This window comes from Thamnophis sirtalis, unplaced genomic scaffold (assembly GCF_051295495.1).
Source record: "Thamnophis sirtalis isolate CommonGarterSnake01/CBP01778 unplaced genomic scaffold, rThaSir2_p1.2 scaffold_6, whole genome shotgun sequence".
Lineage (NCBI taxonomy): Eukaryota > Metazoa > Chordata > Lepidosauria > Squamata > Natricidae > Thamnophis > Thamnophis sirtalis.
The window spans coordinates 84,221,071-84,234,599 of NW_028261386.1; the positions used below are offsets into that span (position 1 = coordinate 84,221,071).

Genomic DNA, 13,529 nt, shown 5'->3' on the forward strand with positions numbered 1-13,529 from the left:
AGTCAGACTAGATGAGGCACGTTGTTCTCCTGCCGCCTCATGTAGAGGGCACTTTGTTAGAGGCTTTTTTAAACAGTTAAGCACTAAGCAAAGTCATCCACGGTGAGTCTGGCAGCAACTAGCTCAGCCTGACCTCAGCCCTTGCCTTTTTCCTTTTACATTTATTTTCTTTTCATGATGACAGTGGTGAGGCTCTGCGTCCCCTGCCTCCCCTAACTGCACGTCCCTGGCATATGCATATGTATATGTATGTATATGTATGTATCAGAGGTGGGTTGCAGACAGTATGCCCCAGTAGGGGCGTACCGGAGCCTGCCTGGAGCACCAGGTACCACTCTGGTATGGTACTCCGGAGGGCCCACCTGCCTGCCCACGCTCCTTATCTTTCTTTAAAGTCTTTGGTGCTTCTACGCATGCGCATGGTGCATACAGAGCCTTCACGACGCTCTACCGAGCAGCTAGAGCATCGCGGAGGCTTGCGGATGCATCACTGGACAGCAAGACACATGCACATGCTGCGTGTGTGTCAGCGTTCCAAATATCATGCAGAATTAAATCAGAGTCCAAGGCAAAGCTATTCTTAAAGTTCCAATTTAATAAGACAGACATGTTGGCAATGAACTGTGGAATCCCAAATCTGAAAACTTCCTGGGATTCCACCCAGTTGAAAGTTCATGATCTTATCCCCACACCCATAAATCCACCACATGGTCCAATCTTTTTCGGCCATGCTGGTTCCGGTCAGGTGCAGAGATGCAGAGACAAAAGATGACCTTGGCTTCTAGAAAGGAATGACAACAACACATTCCACCATTCTACTCCCTTCTATTCCCCAGTCCCAATTACTACACTAATGAAACAGTGAAATAATAGAAAGTGTGGCAGGCCAAAGATCCTAAAAGAAACCTAACTACAGGTCTGACAGTGCGTTCATTTACCAGTTGGAACGAGAGCCGGAACCCAACACTAGTGTGTATATATGTACATACATACACATACACACACAAACACACACACTTCATGGAAAACATTGTTAGATTTTAGAACCTAATTCTTCCCTAATAGGGCTCTCTTTTACCTTTAAAGAAATTTGCTAGCTGAAGCCAGATGGGCCTTGACTTGGACGCGTTCTGTAAAATGACGAGCCAATCCTCTAGGAGTTTGGGGTTTTATTGGGTTTTAAAATAAAGAAACAGAAAACAACAATACTTTTTAAGAATATGAACTCACAGGACTGTGATATATTGACTAAAAGTCTGCTTTTAGGGTTGAGAAAAAGGTGAAATATTTGGGGCTCATATTGACAAACACAAGCTCAAAACTGTTTCAAAATAACTATGTGCCTCTCTGGAATGATATCAAAAAGAACTTATTAAGATGGGATAAACTGCATTTATCACTATTGGGTAGAATTTCGGTAATTAAGATGAATGTCTTAGCAAAGATGCCTTTTTTTGTTTCAGATATTACCAATACTTTCAACTGATATTCCATTTAAACTATGGCAGATGGATATTTCAAAGTTTATATAGCAAGGGAAAAAAACCAAGAATTAGATATAAACTACTGCAAGATGTTAAGGAAAGAGGGGTGTTTGGGTTTACCAGATTTGAAATTGTATTTCAATGCTTGTTGTTTGGTCTGGCTAAAAGAGTGGGTGAACTTCCAAAATAGGAGGTTACTTGCTCTACAAGATCTAGAAATTAAGATTTGGAAGGCATTGTTATTTATGGTATGACAAGGTTAAGGTAAATGTTGATTTTAATAGCCACTTCGTTAGACATGCCATTCTAAGAGTTTGGAATAAATATAAAACAAGGTTTTTTATGAAGATGCCTCTTTGGGCGTCCAGTCCAGGAAGTTTTTTTCAGAAAGGAAATGGTGGTGAAGCTGGACTTGTGGACTTATAGTTAAATAATACCTTTTAATTTTGGTGATCCTATCCTCAAGTCTAAGGAGTTAGAATCAGAAGGACATGTTTGCCATTCATTTACATATTTACAATTGAAAGAAAGATTTAAATTAAATAAAAAGAGTGATGGGTTTGACTTTGTTAAAAATGAATTGGAAATCCTACTGTGTGGTAGTAATGAACATTATTGTTAAGGTTTATAAATTGCTATTGAATTTGAATTTGGAAAATGAATATGTAAAGCGTTGCATGATTCAGTGGTTAAGGAACTTTGGATATAATGTAATGTTTGAACAATGGGAGAATATGTGGACCAAAGGTTTAAATTTACACTAAATTATAATTTAAAAGAAAAAAATATATAAGATGGTGTATTGTTGGTATTTAACACCAGATAAACTGTCAAGAATGTATAAAGTTACTGCAAATGAATGTTGGAAATGAAAATGTAAAGAAGAGATACCATTTATCATTTATGGCGATAAAGCAAAGAAATAGAAGGATTCATATCCTAATACAGATAATTCTTAAAGTTAATATAAAGATAAAACCAGAAACTTTTCTTTGGGGTTTAATGGAAAAAGACTTGGGAATATTTTTTTGGAACTTTAATGTTATATATGTTGAAGGAAGCAAGATTATCTTATGCACAAAAATGGAAGGACATTGCGCTTCCCAGTGAACAAATGGCTGAAAAAGTTGATGGAATTAGCAAGAGATGGCTAAATTGACTGCTTTGATTAAAGAAAAAACACAATTACTTTTGTTTCTACTTGGAAACTGATTCTGGACTTTGTGCTTGAGGTAGAAAAAAATAAAACTTTAATTTTGGTTTTTATGAATTCGATAGGTTTGTTGTTATAGAAATGGAAAATCTATACTATTATGTAAAAGTAAAAAGTTCTGGTTTGATGTTATTAAATTATTCCACTGCCTCAAAGGGAGTTGGAAATCAATGCCTTTTATTTTTTCTCTCCTTTTCTACACTTTTCCCTCCCCTATTTTTCCTATTATTTGCTTTTGTATTTTTGCATTATATATTGTAAACTAATTTAAAAAATGGAGTGTAGATTGGCTAATAAGCAGCAATGATTTTTACTCCTGTAATAGAGATAGTCCTCGAGTCACTACCATTTGTTTAGACATCATTTGAAGTTACAATGGTGCTGAAAAAAATGACTTACGACTGGACTTCACACTTACAACTGTTAGAGTTAGCAATTGGCATGTATTTATGATGGTTTCAGTGTCCTGTAGTTATTTCATCACTATTTGTAACCATCCCAACCAGCTTCCAACAAGCGAAGTCGGGGGAGGGGGGGAGGTGAGATTTTCTCAATGACCATGTGATTCTCTTAAATTGCAGTAATTTGTTTAACAACTGTGACAAAAAGATTATAAAGGTGAGTGTTGTTCACTTAACAAATGCCTTGCTTAACAACAGAAATTCTGGCTCCAATTGTGGCCTTCAGTCAAATACTATCTGTATTATTTTATTAAACTGTCCTTCTATTTGTCAATCTTGTGATCTAGTGCTGATTGATAGGGGGATATCATCATACTATGCTTGCTAAAAACTTTTACACCAATGATTTATAATAAAGAGCCAAGGTGGCGCAGTGGTTAAATGCAGCACTGCAGGCTACTGCTAGATCAGCAGGTCAGCGGTTCAAATCTCACCGGCTCAGGGTTGACTCAGCCTTCCATCCTTCCGAGGTGGGTAAAATGAGGACCCGGATTGTTGTTGGGGGCAATATGCTGACTCTCTGTAAACCGCTTAGAGAGGCCTGAAAGGCCTATGAAGCGGTATATAAGTCTACTGCTATTGCTATTGCTATATTGCTATAAAGCATCTCCATATCTGTAGCTGAAAAGGCTGCAGAAATCTCCTGCGGAATCCTTGGGGCTCTCTGAGCTTGGTTGTTTGTTTGATGATGCTGTTTACGTAGTTGGTCAATGAAAGGTCTGCAAGCAAACACCAAACCCAGAATGTACCACGACTTCACAATTTAACTCTGGATTAAAAACAGGGGTGGGCTGCTACGGGTTCACCCGGGTTTGGGAGAACCCATAGCTAACATTATGGCTGTTTCATAGAACCTCTAAATCCCACCCCTCACTGGCCCGGCCCCACCCACCCCTCCCAGGAGTCTCCACACGGTGCATTTTGGATGCAAGGTAAGTGCAGGGCCTGAGCGGAGGCTCGGGGAGGGGGGAAAACAGGTCTCCCCGGCCTAGGGTAAGAAACTAGGCGGACTTCCTGGGAGGAGCTTACTGGTGGGGGCAGCAAAAAATCAGCTGCCTCCGAATTCCTGGCTACGTACCTGTTTAGAGGATCTTCCATCTGACGTCTTATCAGGTTTTCTTATCCTTCAGGCAAGAGGGAAAGAAGAAACTGTTTTGCTGGCAAATGCTCTTCGATTTTTGCAGCTTTTGTGCTTGCAAGGAAAGGGGGGCTAGCCCAAGGCAGAACGGCTGTCCGTGCTGGGAACTTCAAACTGCCTTGTGCAGGACAAAGTAGGTCTCTCCCACTCTGCTCTAAGTTTTGTTTGATTTAATCTTATCACGAGCTGAATCCGTTTACTGCGAGGACAATAATTGCTTATCAACATTTTAGCTTCTTTTCTTTTTCTCCTCCGAAAAATTATTTACTCAGAGGCTTTTAAAATGGCGCCGAGCAGGCTGGTTTCTCCGGTAATAACGAACACTTTTTGCTAATTCTCACAAGACTTCAAAAGAATTCAAAACAAAAGAGATAGCTTATCATATGTTTTGGTTTCACAATAGAAGAATTTTACTCCTTCATTAACCTTGCTTATTTGGAAGTTAAATGGTGATGAATTTGCTGAACGGTCTTGTTACAATGTTTACTCACTGAAAGTTTTGCCAAGCCTTAAACTTCAAAATAAAAGCCTCTTTACTTAAAACTGCATATTTAGGCAATAGAGTTTTATTAACTGCAGGCAGACAAATTTTGAAATGGCCTCAAAATCAAATATTAACTTGAAGTCGTCACCCTCTACTTCCAGGGGCACATCCTCAGTGCCTGGCACAAAGCTGCAGCCTCTGCTTCCTACGCCCCCTGCTGGGGATGTGTTAACGAAAGAATTTTTTCTGAGTAATCTAAGCGAGGCTCTTAATGCACAGACAATTAAAATGGAAGATAAATTTAGAGATAATAGAGAGGAGAGAAAAGAGGAAATAAAAGAAATGAAAGAAGAAATTAAAAGTGAAATAAAAGGACTTAAACAGGAGTTGTATGAGAAATTTGAGGCTAAGGTTGATAAAATTAGAGACGACATGCTGAGTCTTGTAACTGTATTAACAGAACATATTTCTGGAGTGGAAGATACTCTAGAGGTTCTTAATGATGCCAATGCTAACTTGACATTGAAAACAGAGGTGGTGGAACAAAAAGTGGAAAATGCTGAAAAAGAAATTATTATGATACAGTACCGACAAATGGAGTTCGCATTAAGAGTAAGGGGGCTGCGTGAGGAGAAACAGGAGAACCTGAAACAGATCCTATTGGAAGCTTTTGACCGCCTGATGGGAAGACCAGGGACCAACCAAGGCTGGCAAATTGACAAAGCTTACCGCGTTAACTCCTGGCTGGCAAAGCAGAAGCAGCTTCCTCGAGACATCGTTATATATTTTACCACAAGAGAGTTCAGAAATATGGTACTGCAAGCGTCTTATAACACTAAGCTTCAAATTGGCGGTCAAGACCTGGCTGTTTTGAAAGAGATACCACCTCAAATGTTAAGAGCCAGAAGAGACTACGCTTTTTTGGTCGAAGAACTCAGAAATCGTCAGATACAGTATAGATGGGATGCACCATTCGGCATCATATTTACATTTGATAAGCAAAGGTACCGCCTCAACTCTGTATGGAAAGCCCGAGATTTTTATTATAATATATTGAAGGCCGGACACCCTGCACCATCTGGACCTAGAGAAAGACCACAAGAAGGACAGGATAGACAGCAAACTACACAACCACCAGACAAGATGGAGCATCTCTCTTCTCTAGAAGTGCAAGGTGCTATGGAACCAAGACCTAGCCGCATGACTACTAGACGTATGGAGAAACAAGCTAAAAAGCAACAGCATCAACAATCATCGGCCATCGATCAAGGAACTACAACAACAAATCTGGAAGCAGTGGGAGGAGCTAGACCTAAGGTTAAACAGGCCGTGCAGGAAGCTCTAAAAATGCTTCAACCAACCAAAGATGACAACTAAGATTTTAACATGGAATGTCAACGGACTGAACTCTCCACAGAAGAGGAAGAAAATATCTCATTATCTTAAACAGTTTAAGAACGATGTAATTTGTTTGCAAGAAACTCATATCAAGTCAACTGATCAAAAATATTTGATCAACTCAAAACTTGGTCAACATTTTGCAGCTTCTGCTATGGAAAAGAAGAATGGTATAGTTGTATACTTAAGAAAAGATATGAAAGCTGAATTAATAGAAGCAGATCCCTTCGGAAGATATATTGCCTTAGACTTAATCTTAGAAGGGAAAAAGACATTACTTTTGGGAATTTATGCTCCCAATCAACAGCAAGATAGATTCTATAGAAATCTTCATGCTAAATTAGTACAGTGGGACTATAGTTCCTGTATACTATTGGGTGACTGGAATGGAGTGATAGACACTAAGAGAGATAAGAAGATTTCCCGCCTAAATACCAAGATGCGAGCAAAGTTACCCAAATCTTTCTTTGACATTATGGATGATTTTGAATTGAGAGATATCTGGCGAGAAAGAAATGCAGAGGAATATGACTTCACTTTCTTCTCGGACAGGCATCAATCCCTTTCAAGGATTGATTTTATTCTAACCACTAATGATTTGCTTTCTAGGGTCAAGAAAACAAAGATTGCAGCTAGAGTCCTTTCGGACCATAACCCAGTTTGGATGGAGTTGGGAAGGGTAGTGCAGGCAAGAAGGTCTTGGAGACTGAATGAAAATTTATTTAGATATGAAAACTATATTAATGATTGTAAAAAATTACTATCTGAATATTTTGTTTTGAATATGAATAAGGGTACATCTATGGAATTTGTATGGGATGCAAGCAAAGCGTATATGAGAGGAGTTTTGATGAATATAAATAAAACACATAGAAATAAGCAAGGGTTAAAACGAACAGAACTGGAAGAGGAAATTAAGAGAAAAGAGCTGGAGTTAACAAGGAATCCAGACGATACAAAGGTTAAGGAAGCTATTAACATATTAAAATCTCAATTTGACATGTTGATCTCTGACCAGGTAGCTACTAATTTATTATATGCAAAACACAATACTTTTTGTAATGCAAACAAACCTGGCAGATGGTTAGCTTATCAGATTAGGAAAAAAAGGAAAACTCGAAATATATCTAAACTGATTTACAGAGGGAAGGAGGTGTTCCAACAGGAAGAGATTCAAAAGGCTTTCTGGGAATTTTTTACAGAACTGTATAAAGGGGATAAAATTAATGGTTTAGACATAGACAAATATTTAGACAAGGAGAAAATACCTTCAGTTAGAGAAGAACACAGGCAAAAATTGAATCAACCAATAACCTCGGGGGAAATCCTGCAGGTAATTAAGCAATTAAAGTCAGGGAAAGCACCAGGTACAGATGGCTTGACAGCGGTTTACTATAAAAACTTACAGTTAGAAATGGTAGAACCTCTTAGAGAATTATTTAATATGATTCAAACGGAAGGTAAAGTCCCTCCATCTTGGGAGACAGCGTTTATATCTTTGATACCCAAAGAAGATCAAGATACTACTCAACCCAAAAATTATAGACCCATTTCATTACTGAATGTAGATTATAAAATTTTTACTAAAATATTAGCAAATAGGTTAATGTTGGTCATTCAACAATTGATACATACGGACCAAACAGGTTTTATACAAGGGAGACAGATGAAAAGTAATGTCAGATTAATTATTAATGCATTAGAATATTTGGGAAAGAACAACCAGATCCCTGCTGCGTTTATATTTTTGGATGCTGAGAAGGCCTTTGATCGAGTTAACTGGCAATTTCTGCTGAAGATATTGCAAAAAATGCAGATAGGAGATAATTTTTTACAGTCAATTAAAGCAATATACCAACAGCAAACAGCACAAATCATAGTCAATGGAAGTTTAACAGACTCTTTTCAAATTGGAAAAGGTACAAGACAGGGTTGTCCTTTGTCCCCATTATTGTTTATTATAACTTTGGAAGTATTGTTGAATAAAATACGGGGCTTGGATGGTTTAAAAGGGATCAAGATTAGGCAGCAAGAATATAGAGTCCGCGCTTTTGCGGATGATTTGGTCATAATATTGGAACAACCGCAGGAATCCAGTATGGTTTTAATGAATATGATTAATCAATATGGTCAAGTGTCTGGCTTTAAAATAAACTTAGGAAAAACCAAAACATTAGCTATAAATATGAATATTAAACAAAAGGAAGAATTAGGAGTGATGCTAGGATGTGAGGTAGTTAAAAAAGTTAAATATCTTGGAGTTAACATTTTAACTTCAAATGGGAAATTATATAAGCATAATTATGAACCACTTTGGCATAGCATACAGACAGAGATGAAAAAATGGGAGAAATTGCACTTATCTTTGCTGGGCAGGATAGCGGCAGTGAAAATGAACATTTTACCAAAATTTTTATTTCTTTTCCAAATGTTACCTATACTTAAAAAAGATGCGAACCTTTTAGAATGGCAGAAGGGTATCAACAAATTTGTGTGGGCAGGAAAGAAGCCGAGGGTAAAGATGAAAATAATGCAAGATGTACGTGAGAGAGGAGGATTGAAACTACCTAATTTAAAACTATATTATGATGCAGTGGCATTATCTGTAATTAGTGATTGGATTCATTTAACCAATGATAGAATATTGAACATTGAGGGACACGATCTGGTATTTGGTTGGCATGCTTACCTGTTATTCAACAAAAAATTGGATAAGAACTTTAAAAGTCATATTTTAAGAAATGCTTTATTGCGGGTTTGGAAGAAATACCAATATAAATTAAATGACAAGATACCCATGTGGGCAATTCCTAGACATGCAATTGAAAATATGAATACAACACAAAAACAGGACAGAATTACTTACAGACAGCTTCTTACCTCGGAAAGGGGGGTATTACAATTAAAATCTTTAGAGGTATTAAAAGAGGAGATGGTAGTTCAAACATGGTTCCAGTATGGGCAATTACAGGCTAGGTGGAAAATAGATCAAAAAATTGGCTTTATTCAAGTTGAGGATAATCTGTTTAAACAAATAAGAGATCAAAGCTTAATGCATATAAAGAGGATATATAATGTATTAATACAGATGGATTCGGAAACAGAATTAGTTAAAGATTGTATGATAAAATGGGCTCAAAATATTGAGGAACCAATAATGTTGGATACATGGGAAAGAATTTGGGTAAGAAATGTGAAATTTACACAAGCTCAAAATCTGAGAGAAAATTTTTACAAGATGTTCTATAGATGGCATTTAGATCCTAAAAAGTTGGCTTCTATGTATCCGAATGTACAGCCTAAATGTTGGAGGTGTGGTTCTCTCGATGCTACATATTATCATATATGGTGGACCTGCCAAAAGGTTAAGGCATTTTGGATAAAAATATGGTGGGTCATGCAAAATGTTTTTAAAAGAAGGATAAAGTTTATTCCTCAGTTATTTTTACTAGGTATATGTACTGACTTTACAGTGGTAGAGACCAATTTGATTCTGCACCTGATAACTGCAGCAAGACTGTTGGTGGCGCAATATTGGAAGAAGGAAGACTTGCCTACAATCCAAGAATGGACATTGAAAGTAACAAACTTAGCTGAAATGGCTAAAATATCGGCATATCTCAAAGATCATTCAAATGAGAGATATAAACGAGACTGGAAAAAATGGATTGACTATATACAAAATAAATACGGGACTAAGAAATTCCAGTTAGCCTATGCTTAAGATCAGAAATGATTTAAACTGTTAAAAGTCAGTTCAGTAAGAAGAAGCTAAGGTCAATCTAGAATGTCATTAATTTCTTTATTTCTTTTTTCTCAATAGATTTTAGACTGTGTTAGTTAAAAATCCATACCGTGTACGGGTTCTGGGAAGTCGGGGGGGGAAGGAGGAGGGGGGGGGTGGGGGGGTGGAGGGAGGGAAGGGCACACACAACAAAAAAAATTGTACTTCAATGTCTTAATGATTGACAAATGATGACATATTTGTGTTTTTTTTTAAAGAAAAATAAAAAAGTTCTCTTATATTAAGAAACTAGGCCACGCCCACCATGGCCATGCCCACCCAGCAACTGGGCAGAGAACCCGTTGCTGAAATTTTTGAAGCCCACCCGATTACAGGTATTGTCTTCTATTGAAATTTCAGGTGTAAAAGAAGAGACTGGAGGCACTACAGCGAATTATGTCTTGGATTGAACTGTATTCTTAGAATCAAGAGCAGATTTCCAGATGAAAAGCTGTATCTGTCAATGCAAGCAGCTTGACAGGTGTCTATGATAGATGATGGACCCTTATGCACTTTCACATGGCCATTCCCTGCCCATAGCAGCTGCTTACCTGCCTTCTAACCTGCTTGTGAACTGCTTGGAACCTCCTCTCGGGTTCCCCACTGTCTTTGGTTGTTGGAAAATTGCCAGCAGGTCATTGTTTAATGACAGCAACAGAGATTGCTGGGATTGCTATCAACCACCCAATGAGGTCATGTAACATTGTGCTTTATGGCCATATAGCTTAGGGACAGAACTTCTGGTCCCAATTATCATGTTAACCAAATGCATTTTTTAAAAAAACAACAACTTTAAAAAGATGTTAGTCTGAAAACTCTTGTAGCAGTTTCTGACATTGGGTATCTCTCATTGTTACATTAACCCATATAGCTTGTTTATAAACACCATTCTATTCTAATGAATGGCAAAATTAAAACTGCAGGCGAGTGCCTTTCCTTTGCCAGGCAATGAAATAATTGGACTGTTTTTCTTCTCCCCAAATCTCATCCCTGATTTGTGCCATTTTGTCACCTTTAGCCTAGGAATGGACTAAAAATAGTGAAAGGCTTGTACAAATAATTGTATTAGAAAACTTTATTGCAATTAAATTACAAACATAATGCAAAAGTCAATGTAAAGCTAGTCAATTTTTATATCAGTGACATCACTTAAAAAGACTGATGCAGTATCAAATAGAGAGCAAAACAATACTTTAAAAAAACAACATTTAAAAAAACTCTGTTCTATATATCTAAACTACAGAGTAGTAAAAAGGATGTTGTTTTCTCATCAGTGAATTTAAGAAAATATCCCAGAAAATACTATTATTTTTTCTTCCCTGCAGGTTTCCCAGCCTTTTTTTTCTGCACATCTGGGCTTTTCTTCTCTTGTTCTGCTCGAAGGGCGGCTTCTTCAGCTGCTAGTGCTTCTAGTCTTACACGTTCAGCCTCCAGTAGTTTTGCTCTGTATGTGTCTCGGATTCCAAAGATCCAACTTCGTCCCTCATCTAAGGATGCCTGACCAAAAATAAATGTACATGCTCCATGCACAATCAGTATGTATGTATGTACCATATTTTTCAGAGTATAAGACTCACCTAGCTTTTAGGGAGAAAAACAAGAAAAAAAAATCTGCCTCTGCCTCCCAACAATTTGCCTCCTTGCAGCAAACAAGGTGTTTCTGTTTCAATTTCAACACAGCCTGATTAGCACAAGCAGCTGATTGTCAGTTGAATCAGCCTCCTGATGATCAGCTGTTTCAGCCTGCAGGGATTGCTATAGCCTATTGCTGCCTCCGCGAGCCCCGTTTTCAGCCTCTGCATGCCCCATTTTTGGCCTCTGTTTGCCCCATTTTCTGCCCCTTCCAGGCAGCAGGGATGAGAATAGGTGGAAATTTGGGCACACAGAGGCCGAAAACAGGGCGTGCAGAGGTGGCAATAGGCAATGACAACCTGAAACAGCTTATGGTTGGGAGATCGATCGAACCGACAATCAGCTGCTTGTGCTAATCAAGCTGTGCTGAAGCTGAAACTGAAATAGGCTGTTTGTGGTTTGCTGCAAGGAGGCAAATTGCTGGGAGGCAGATGCCAAAGGGTGGGGGCTGGCAGGTGGGCAGGACTATATTCGGTGTATAAGATTCACCCACATTATCACCCTCTTTTGGGGGGAAGTCTTATACACCGAATAAAGTCCTGCATGCGTGTACAATAGTTGTGCTGCCCTGCAGTCACATCATCACCATTTATTTTTTTTGTGATTTTATTGAGATTTGTAGGCCGCCCTTTTCCCTGAGGGGACTCAGGGCGGCTCACATAAAATCGGGGAAGGGGAAATACAGACAATAACAAAGACACATATAATAAAAACAGTAACCAACATGCATTCATCATTCGGGAGGGGCAACTATCTTCATCCCCAGGCCTGACGGGCTAGCCAGTTCTTCAAGGCTGTGCGGAAGGCCTGGACGGTGGTGAGGGTACGAATCTCCACGGGGAGTTCGTTCCAAAGGGTCGGGGCGACTACTGAGAAGGCCCTCCTCCTTGTAGTTGCCAGCCGACACTGGCTGGCCGATGGAATACGGAGGAGGCCCAATCTGTGTGATCTTATTGGTCGCAGGGAGGTAATTGGCAGAAGGCGGTCTCTCAAGTATCCAGATCCACTACCATGTAGGGCTTTATGGGTGATTAACAGCACCTTGAAGCGCATCCGGAAATCGACAGGTAGCCAGCGCAGCTCGCGGAGGATAGGTGTAATGTGGGTGAACCGCGGTGCACCCACTATCGCTCGCGCGGCTGCGTTCTGCACCAGCTGAAGACGCCGGATGCTCTTCAAGGGCAGCCCCATGTAGAGCACATTGCAGTATTCCAGCCTAGAGGTCACGAGGGCCCGAGTGACTGTTGTGAGTGCCTCCCGATTCAGGTAGGGTCGCAACTGGCGCACCAGGCGTACCTGGGCGAATGCCCCCCTAGCCACAGCCGTCAAATGGTGGTCGAATGATAGCTGTGGATCTAGGAGGACTCCCAAGTTGCGGACCCTCTCTGAGGGGTATAGAGTTTGACCCCCCAGCCTGAGAGATGGAATATTGGTGGAATCCTTGGGAGGGAAACACAACAGCCACTCGGTCTTTTCTGGGTTGAGCACAAGCTTGTTAGCCCTCATCCAGTCCATAACCGCCTCCAGGCCCCGGCTCATCACGTCTGCCGCTTCATTGAGTTGGCACGGGGCGGACAGATACAGTTGAGTATCGTCCGCATATTGATGGTATCTGATCCCGTGCCTGCGGATGATCTCTCCCAGCGGTTTCATGTAGATGTTGAATAGTAGGGGGGATAAGACCGAACCCTGAGGCACCCCATATGTTAGGGGCCTAGGGGACGATCTCTGCCCCCCCACTAACACCGACTGCGACCTGTCCGAGAGGTAGGAAGAGAACCACCGCAACACGGTGCCTCCCACCCCCACCTCCCGCAGTCGTCGCAGAAGGATACCATGGTCGATGGTATCGAAAGCCGCTGAGAGGTCAAGGAGAACCAGGATGGAGGAATGTCCTCCATCTCTGGCTCTCCATAGATCATCAGTCAATGCGAC

The 13,529-nt window shown here is 39.9% G+C and overlaps 1 protein-coding gene across 2 annotated transcripts in view; it reads right to left on the reverse strand.

The window, feature by feature from the left end:
- ADGB (androglobin) overlaps window positions 1-13,529 on the reverse strand; it is a 177,463-nt gene that overhangs the window by 30,602 nt on the left and 133,332 nt on the right. The window contains exon 35 of one of the 2 annotated variants that reach the window (XM_087718319.1): window positions 11,029-11,459. The exons of the other annotated variant lie outside the window; for it this stretch is intronic. Coding sequence (XP_087574445.1) covers window positions 11,268-11,459 — 192 coding nt within the window. The 3' untranslated portion in view covers window positions 11,029-11,267. Of the gene's footprint in view, window positions 1-11,028; window positions 11,460-13,529 lie in introns of those variants that run through there. 2 annotated transcript variants of the gene reach the window in all.